The 8643-nt window shown below is 57.7% G+C and overlaps 4 protein-coding genes across 4 annotated transcripts; 1 reads left to right on the top strand and 3 right to left on the bottom strand.

Moving 5' to 3' along the window:
* Positions 1 to 20: 20 nt before the first annotated feature.
* Positions 21 to 747, top strand: SDRG_16524 (hypothetical protein; the record flags this gene model as incomplete). Its single annotated transcript, XM_008622738.1, has 1 exon — positions 21 to 747. A coding segment is annotated over one exon (666 nt), but the record flags the coding sequence as incomplete, so codon positions are not given.
* Positions 748 to 1140: 393 nt separating this feature from the next.
* On the bottom strand, positions 1141 to 3576 carry SDRG_16523 (hypothetical protein). The gene is made up of 4 exons (XM_008622737.1): positions 2956 to 3576; positions 2089 to 2913; positions 1746 to 2043; positions 1141 to 1698 (listed from the first exon to the last, which is right to left on the bottom strand). Exons 1-4 carry the CDS (start codon positions 3112 to 3114, stop codon positions 1214 to 1216), a joined length of 1767 nt encoding a protein of 588 aa, XP_008620959.1. The 5' UTR covers positions 3115 to 3576; the 3' UTR covers positions 1141 to 1213.
* Positions 3577 to 3744: 168 nt separating this feature from the next.
* SDRG_16522 (hypothetical protein) lies at positions 3745 to 5413 on the bottom strand (the record flags this gene model as incomplete). The annotated part of the gene is made up of 2 exons (XM_008622736.1): positions 3745 to 4199; positions 4243 to 5413. 2 exons carry the CDS (start codon positions 5411 to 5413, stop codon positions 3745 to 3747), a joined length of 1626 nt encoding a protein of 541 aa, XP_008620958.1.
* Positions 5414 to 6748: 1335 nt separating this feature from the next.
* Positions 6749 to 8296, bottom strand: SDRG_16521 (hypothetical protein). The gene is made up of 5 exons (XM_008622735.1): positions 7844 to 8296; positions 7487 to 7794; positions 7358 to 7439; positions 7162 to 7315; positions 6749 to 7112 (listed from the first exon to the last, which is right to left on the bottom strand). Exons 1-5 carry the CDS (start codon positions 8276 to 8278, stop codon positions 6805 to 6807), a joined length of 1287 nt encoding a protein of 428 aa, XP_008620957.1. The 5' UTR covers positions 8279 to 8296; the 3' UTR covers positions 6749 to 6804.
* Between the last annotated feature and the right edge of the window lie 347 nt (positions 8297 to 8643).

Raw genomic sequence — 8643 nt, 5'->3', positions numbered from 1 at the left:
CGACCAACATCTTTTTAAAGCGATACCACCTCGAGCGCTTCTTCCTTCCAGTCGACCCAGCGCTGCAAAGCGTCTTGCTCTTTCTCCTTGGCCCTTTTCTATGGTATGGCACGGCCGTCGTCCCGAGCTTCTTGCAAGCGTACCAGTACCTCCTCGTGTGTCTTTTTACCACCAATTATGCCTATCGCATCGAAGTCGCGATCGTCGGCACCGCGTACATCGCCATCATTGCCATTGCACCGGTGCTCTATGGTGCCCTTGGGTTCTGGCGCCGACCGCGCGCGTCGGCCATGCGCTACAGCAGCGCCAACTACAACGCGCTGACAAACCGATTGCTCCTCTGGTTCATTCGACCGCTGCATACGCAGGCTGAAAGAGGCTTTGGCGGCAGCGTCCATGAGCTTTGTGAAGCGAACGCGGGCTACAAGGCACTGCCCGTCATCAACACGAGTGGCTCGGACAGTTTTGTGCTTTGCTACTGCAACCAGCGACTTCAGGCGAGGCTTCGACTCAGTCTTCTCGAATATGTCGACGTCCAGAGTGACGAGCCGGATCTGTGCGTCGATTCTGGCATCTCGACGTCGCGCTTCAACGAACTCGAGCTCCCGAGCCGACGACCGTCCACAGAGAAACCGTCACGCCCGAGGCTGCTGCGCGCACGTCCTCCATCACCATGGTGCATGTGATCGCGTGTGATCGGTTGGTTGGCTCGATTATGTCGTTGAAAATTTAAGCAGTGTCATGTGCATCTTATGTGTGGCGCTCACTTGTGGACATCACAATGGCGTCAACCGAGCAAATGTCTCTCTAGGGCTAGGGCAGGGTAGGGTTCTGGTCCCGGTTACCACATCTGGAATGTGAGCGAGCCAGCTATCCACAAAGTGTTGACGTCCTCCAACCACTGTAGGAATGCTGTGATGGGCAGTTCGTTTGCAGGGTGTTTGGAGGCCTTTTCACGAAGGGAATCTTGCGAACCGTCGTCGAGCGACTTTGGCAGAAGGCGACATCTCGACGCCGGCCATGTAACTCGCCTCACCTCATCCGAGGTCCTGGCAGTAATGAAGGCTAAATGTCCTTTGCTTCCCGAGTAGTGTAGCTGACTGCAAACGAGAGAGGGCTTCTTTGATAAAATCAAACGTTTTTGAGTTTCGTTCGGTCAGGATCTATGGAACCCAAATAGACGAGTAAGCTATTCAAGCTCGCATTTGCGGTGCTACATGCACCACTCGGATGGTATGTCGGGTCGAATAATGCACAGTGGCGCGGCCACCGACGTCTTGACCGACGTTTGAAGCGCAACGGACGCAAAGGTTTGAGCCAGAGGGCGACAGAGCTCGTTGACAATGTAGCGCGACGGCGACGCGGCGTCTGGAATCGCTGCGTGGTGGCGCGAGGCAGCGCCGTCCAAACTGCACAAGAGACTCAGTCGGATCTTGGCTTGGAGAACGTCGTTTTCGTAGCAGAGGAGGAAGACATCGGCGGCGCGGCTGCAAATCGCAGGCGACGCTTGGTACTTTGGGTTGAGCTCAAAGATCGAGTAGAGCGTGCCACCAAGGGAGACGAGATCGTCGTCGTCGTCACCGTGGCCTTTTCTCCGATGGTGCACGCCAAAGGCTGTAAACAAAAGCCGGTTCTTGGCGTTATTGTTGCGCCAACTCGCGTAGAAGGACCGGCTGAGCGGTGCGACCTTCCGAGGGCCTATTTCAAAACGGTCAGAGTTCAATCTATACGATGTGCCGTCGTACGCAGATGGCGCACGCTAAAGCCGTAGAGCAGTGGCATGGACCCCATGAGAACCATGTAAAAGACGGCAACGAGAAATACTTCAATCGCTTCGTCTTGGTCCGTGAGAAGACACTCGAGGAGGTAGCTGTATGTGGATAGAAAGAAGCTCACGTTGCTGCCGAGCCACGTCAGGAGTGGGCCGTAGATCGAGACGAGGACCGCCAACAGCGTCGGGTCGACTTGAGCAAAGCGATGCTCGTTGCCGTGGCGCTTGAGCCAGCGCGAGACGAGGCAGATCGCCGCATACGCAATCCAAACCTAAGAGCAACAAGGCTAAACGCGAAAATAAGAGCTTAGTCGTACGACGCGGGAGAGGTATAAGAACGAGATGAGCAGCAGCGGAATGTCTTGGTTTTGGCTCGATCGAAGAATGGCCACGCCGAGCGTATCCGAGCTGATCCAAATGTCGAGCAGAAAGGCGAGGGCGACGTTGGTGTTCATAAGAACCAGCGCCGTCGGGTCGCCAAGTACGACCACGTAGCGCCACGCACCCGCATTTTTCAAGTCGGTGCGGTGTCCATGGACAGCAAGGATGCGCTCGAGCTGGAGATACGGGCCATAGTACCGGCGCCAGAGCAATCGTAGTACATAGCACGTCAAAAACACTCGATAGAGTAGCTTGAGCCAAAGCCACTCGGGATACGCGTAGACGCGAAGGACGTAGTATAACGTGTAGGTGCTGGTGGTGTCGCGACCGAGCACGTCATTACCAGCGACGAGCCAGAGGCACGCTTCGCCGAGGTTGATGGTCAGCATACGCGTGTGGCCACAGGTGCCTCGTTGGCTCCAGTTGGTGAGCTTGTGGTCGGCAGCCGCAAAGGCGCACACGAGCGATCGCATGCTCTCGCCAAAGTAAATGGATCCGGGCAGCCCGACGAGGAAGCGACTCGGGCAGTCGTTGGCGGACATGGGTGGCTTGTTGCTCGTCTCGAGAACTGTTCGTAGCACTTGAAGGCTCTGGGCTGTGTCGAGGTAAAAGGTCGCGGCGTGTGGTAGCGTGCTGTGGTTGTACTCGCGCTGGAAGCGCGCCAAGGCCGAGGTGTTGAACACTGTAAAGTTGCTTGGCGACGGTGGGATGTTGGCGTCGACGTCCCATGGCCATGGTTCGGAGAGGTACGCCTTGAACGGCTACGAGAGAGAGTGAGAGAGTGCGCGTATGGTCAACACGACCATCGAGAGCAGGTTGACGAGCATGATGAGGCTGATCGCGAGCGCGGCGCGGTGCCGCTTGACGCGCGGCGGCGGCTTGGCTGCTTGCACAAGCTCGGCTGCCGGACCCGCCACCGTGTCACGCATGTCGAGTGCCCAATTTGTCAAGTGGACCGACATTTTATTTGGATCAAACCAGTTACGGCCAAACGCACGTTGGCGAGCACGTCAACAAGCCGCAAGCAATGGCTGCGATGACGGGGTATACTATCGCTGAAACGGCTCCGAGCGATGCGGAATGGTGGCCCCACTCAGCGGTCCGCCATCCAGCTCCCGTTGGCAACGACAGCAACCTCGCACTTGCCAGAAGCTACATTGTGCATGGGCGGCGTGACGAGGTGACACGAGCAACTACGAAGCGCTGGTGCACGCGGCAACGGGGCAATGCGATACCTCGATCTGCAGCCGAGGAATGCATTCGTGCTGCTTTGGACTCCAGGACGCGTATTAAAAAAGGACACGTATGGGCTGTTGGCGACCACGAAAGCGCTATTTGGCCCCGTCGCGCAACCTGCAGTGGGTCGTCAGTGTGCCACACCGCCGTGTATTGACCCAAGCCCTGAGACTAGACTTGGACACAGTGATGGAAATTGGAAAGTGAATTGAGATGTTAGTCTGGTGGTCAATATCGTCAGAGACACGCAATACAAAAAGATACGCAGGACCAGACTCAGAAGCGGGACGTGCTTGGAATCTTCAACTATACCAAAGACACGTAGTCGCAGGTGCGCTGCACCACGCACCCCTTCTTCAAAGGCGCCCGCGCCGGGTAGGAGTCGCGGCGGGGGTCTTGGCTTTCTTGGTGCGAGTGCGCTGGGTGCGCCCTTTGCGCGCCGCCTTGGCTGTAAACTGGCTGGAGGCGTCGATCGGGAACTCGCGGAGAATGGCCGTGAGCTCGTTGTGGGCCATGGTGCCGGGTTGGACTTCCTGGGCGACCTTGGCCATGTACTGCTTGTACTTGAGGTGGACGTCTTCGGCCATAATGGCCACGGGCTCCCACGAGCTGTCTTCAATGCCGAGCCAAACCGTGTCGAGCTCCATGACGCCTGCTTCGTTGATACGAAGGCCTTGGAAGTGGTCAACCTCGGTGGTCATGCTCGAAAAATCGATCGCATCGAGCAGCTCGGACGAGAGGGCCTTGGACGCGTTGTTGTAGATCTTGAGGCGCGCGGCGTGCCCGCGGTGCGTCTTCTGCGAGCGCACTTCTTCCACGATGTAGACCCAGTCCGAAATTGTGTCGTTGATCACCATCGGGCCGTCCCAGGTCGCCGCTCTTGCACTTGAGGCACGGGTGCTTGGGCTTCGAGTCGCTCGGACTGCCAGTCTTCGGTGCTCTGGCATTGCCGCCTTCAGCCTGGTTGGTCTTTGCTGGGTGTTTGTTCTTGGGCACTTTGGCTTTGGACCTGCCCGGTGGCGTGCTGTCGGCGGCCGATGGCGTGGCTGCTGGCTTCTTGTAGATGTCGAAGCGGGTGTACGCACCAAACGCGTCAATCAGCAGGCCCACAAAATCGTCCCAGCGCTTGTAACGCGTTTTCGAGAAGTTGACCTCTTGCCGCAGGTACGACTGGAGGTACTCGGGGCGCACCGCGTGAATGATGTGGTTGCGGGCGGCCTCGGGCTCGATGTCCGGGTAATCGCGGAACCCCGCCTCATCGCAGATGCGTGCGTACTGCTCTACCATGACGAGGGCGCGCGACTCTCCGTTGCGGATTGATTCGTCGCACTTGAGTTCCCGTCGGACGCGCGCGTTAAAGTCGGGCACGTTGGACTTCACCCGCTCGCAGTCCGTCTTGAAGAACGCGTAGAGCTCGTCATCGGGGATCGCCTCGAGGGCACGGTTGCCTTGGTTCCAGCGGTACCGGAGCATCGTGCGGAGTGTGTTGTCGTCGATGCAGTGTCGGAGCACTCGCCGTTGGATGGCGGCCTTGCCGTCGAACTGCTTAAAGCGTTCCATGACGGCGTCTTCGTAGCGCAGCCATTCGAGCCAGAAAGCGCGCATCTTCGCGACGTCGGTCGACGCGAGGTACGGCGCCTTGATGTCGTCCGAGGTGACGATCTGCGTGTACTCGTCCGGCATGACTCGACCGTACTGGCCGGGTCCCTTTGGTGCGGGGATGTTTTCCGCGACCATCTCGGGCTTCACGTGCGTAAAGTGCCGGAACTCGACCGGCGGCAGTTGCTGAGCGCCGGTACGCGCGCGTGCCGCAGGCCCGAGCCACGCGTTGTTTTGCACGAACTTCATGAACAGTTCGTCCATTTGCTCGAGAGTTAGCGTGACCGTCGCGCTCGGATCGTCAGAGATGCCCATAGAGACGTTCGTGCTGCCCCGACGGTACGTAGGCGTCTCGCGCGGTGTCTCCGGGATCGGGATGTCGCGCGGGTCGCTTGGGACTGGCTGGACACGTTCCGGGGATGCCATCTTGACGGTCTTGGAGAGGAGGAGAGGGTGAGGATGCTTTCTTGGAGACTAAAGAATTCTTTGTGCCACACCGCCGTGTAGAGACCCAAGCCCTGAGACTAGACTTGGACACAGTGATGGAAATTGGAAAGTGAATTGAGATGTTAGTCTGGTGGTCAATATCGTCAGAGACACGCAATACAAAAAGATACGCAGGACCAGACTCAGAAGCGGGACGTGCAGACTCCGAAGCGGGACGTGCTTGGAATCTTCAACTATACCAAAGACATGTAGTCGCAGGTGCGCTGCACCACATCAGTCACATTCGGAATAGAGGTCAAGAAGCGTCATCGTGCCGACGAGAAGCGTTTTGCTAGCAAACCATGATGAAATCCAGTCATGGGCTGCCGTCGTAGCAAGCACCAGAGACCGGTATCGACTCGCGGATAAAATTGCCGGTGTTGTAGAGATGCGCCATTTCCAGCTGCGAACGTCCGTCGTCACGTACGAGTACGCTCTCACGCTCTCAAGGAGGCGCATTTCGACGCGGCCGCCGAGTGGCTACGCTACGTGCGACGCTCAAGGCTTCCGGTGTCGGCGCGCCGAAGCTCGTCTTGGGCTGTCGGGATGGATACAGGGACTTTGGCCACGCTCCAGCAGTGTTGCGCCGCGCTAAAATTCTTTTTGTGGCCGCTCCAAGATCGTCCTTCGCGCCTATCGGCCCAGACGTAATTCTACGTACAAAGCGGTTTAGTAGTAACGACGTAGGAGGAATCATAAAGGTCTCGCCTCTCACAGTCGTCGCATCGTTCGACCCGTCGTCCTTTCGACGTACCGGAATGGTTGTACTCCTGCTGTCGCCGCCGTGTGCAGCTCTTTAACTACTGCACTGTCGCCGTCTGCACGGTACATGCGTCGAATCATCATGCAGAGCCAGATTCACAGCCGATATCGAAGGACTCGGCCTCGACGTCGCTCGCATGGCATCTGCATGATACGACAAAAACAGTCCAATGCTTGGAACTACATTCGCCGAAATAGTACAACCGAAAAGACTACTAGCTCCAACAGGTTGTGGAGCTAGGGTACGCAACCGAGATGAAGACATTGTACGTCACTTTTCTGATTTGAATCGTGCTGCATGGACTCGTCAGTCCACAAGCTATCACCATGCCCAACATCCAAGGGCCAACCGCCAAAATACATCCAGACACATCACGAATCTAAGCACGAAAAGAGGATCTGAGACCAAAGAGCCGGCATGTCGTCTCGTGCATACACCCACGTCGGTGACACCCACGTCAGCTATGCCCAGACGTCGTGGACGCAAATTCCCAACGTCCATTTGGTACTCGATTTCCAACAGATAAACACTCTAATAGATTTAGCACCACACGACTCGACAAACTCTGCTAAAACTGCGCCGTAAACTGCCGCTGCATGTCCGAGAGCAGTTGCTTTTGGTTGTCCAGCGACAATTTCATCTGCTGGAAGGTCTCGCGCATCTCGTGCTCGTCATAGAGACTCGACGTACGTCGGTGGTGCTGCTCGTGCTGCGAGAGAATCGACGCGCCGCGTACGTCTTCAACATCATCGTGTTCCGTGTCGTCTTCCAGCACCGACGGCGCGCTCGACGTCGAGAGGCCGTACCGGTGGTTGACGCCCCACTCGGCAGGTATTTGGACATCGGGCGCACTTGACGACCGCTTCACTGCCGCATCTACTTGTCCTCGATATATATATATTTTCAACAAGAGACATTGGCGTACCTTGGGCCGACCGCGATCCGGGCCGTGTCTCGGCTTCGTATGCGCGCCGTGTGTCAATGACACACGCCTTGCAAAAATGGCGCTTCTCGCTCGGGACCAGCCCCTTGGTGTGCACGGGGCTGAGGATCGTCACGCGGCATTTCTTACACATGTGCTATATCAAGATAAGACAATATTTTCGCACCCGACAACGTACATGGCTGCAGATCGCGCACGTCGAGCGCGACCGAAACACCGAGAACGACGCATGGCAAGCCTTGCACTGCTTGGCGGGCACCCTAGTTGCCATCGATTGTACGTCATTCGTGTCATATTGTCGACGTACGAGACTGCAGACGTCGCTCTGGCTTCGAGGAGCCGGCGCATCGTGATGAGCGGTGGCAACTTCTCGTCCATGTTCATATCGCCAAACGCTGTCTGGTTGTAGAGCCAGCCGGGCACTGACCCGTTCGGGTCCGAGAACGTCGAGAAAGTGAATGTGACACGGCCGTCGCTGTGCAGCGTGTAGAGCTGGACGAGCTCAAACTGGAAGCGCACGACTTCATGGAACGGAGGAATCTCGGGAAACGCGTGCGTCTCCCGGACGACATAGAGGACCGTCTCGCCCCGCAAATTCCGTGTCGTGCCCGTGTACTAGATGCACACACGACTCGTCAAGACCAACGAGACTTGCCAACCGTACCTCGACGTATGTGGCGTCGCGCGGTTCGAACGCCGCCTTGCCTTGGAGGTGGATCTTCATGTACTTGACGCCAAACCACAAGAACGGGTCTTGCGTGTTCTTGGTCAGCGTCGTGTTGAGCACCGCGCCTTCTAAATAGTGTTCGCCGTAGAGCACCGCGAGGTACTCGCGGTACGCGCGCGAGTCGGCCGTGTAGAGCGCATACTGAATGTCGGCCAGCGTCATGTCGTGGCAGGTCCCGGCGCTGCGGAGCTTCTTAAAGGCCGAGTCTTGGACGTTTCGAGTCGCGACCGTAAAGTTGTGTTTGTTCAAAAGGACCTTGTACGCCACGTCGGGCTCGTACTGTGCCTCGAGCTCGGCCTGGACGCGGCCAAGGGCGCGCTGCTTGAGGCGGCCGTAGAGCTCGGCGTCGAGGGTCACGCTACTGTGCTGCATTTGGTGCGTGGGTCAGCGCAGAAAGGACAATGAGCGACCAAGTGGTTTGATGCACCACGGACACGCTCCGTATGGCCAATCAGACGGTGTCGCGCCGAAGACAGGTGGCACGGGCGCACGGATTCTGCAGCTGGCCACGTTGCACTTGTGGCACCCGACGACAAATTCGCTTAACCAGTACGCAGGCTGCTCGAATATGCCAGACGAGACGGTTGCGGGCGGCGAGGCGGCGGCTCGAGTCGCTGCTTTTGCCGTCGCGTATCCATAGTCGACTCGTGCGACGCCAAGAAGCGCAGGATGATGGATGTGTTCCTGGGTGCGACGGCCTCGGACTGTAGCACAGGCGACGCGTGCGAAGACCAAGC

The sequence above is a fragment of the Saprolegnia diclina genome, assembly GCF_000281045.1.
Source record: "Saprolegnia diclina VS20 unplaced genomic scaffold supercont1.133, whole genome shotgun sequence".
Taxonomy (NCBI): domain Eukaryota; phylum Oomycota; class Saprolegniomycetes; order Saprolegniales; family Saprolegniaceae; genus Saprolegnia; species Saprolegnia diclina.
This window is presented reverse-complemented; position numbering and strand designations above follow the sequence as displayed.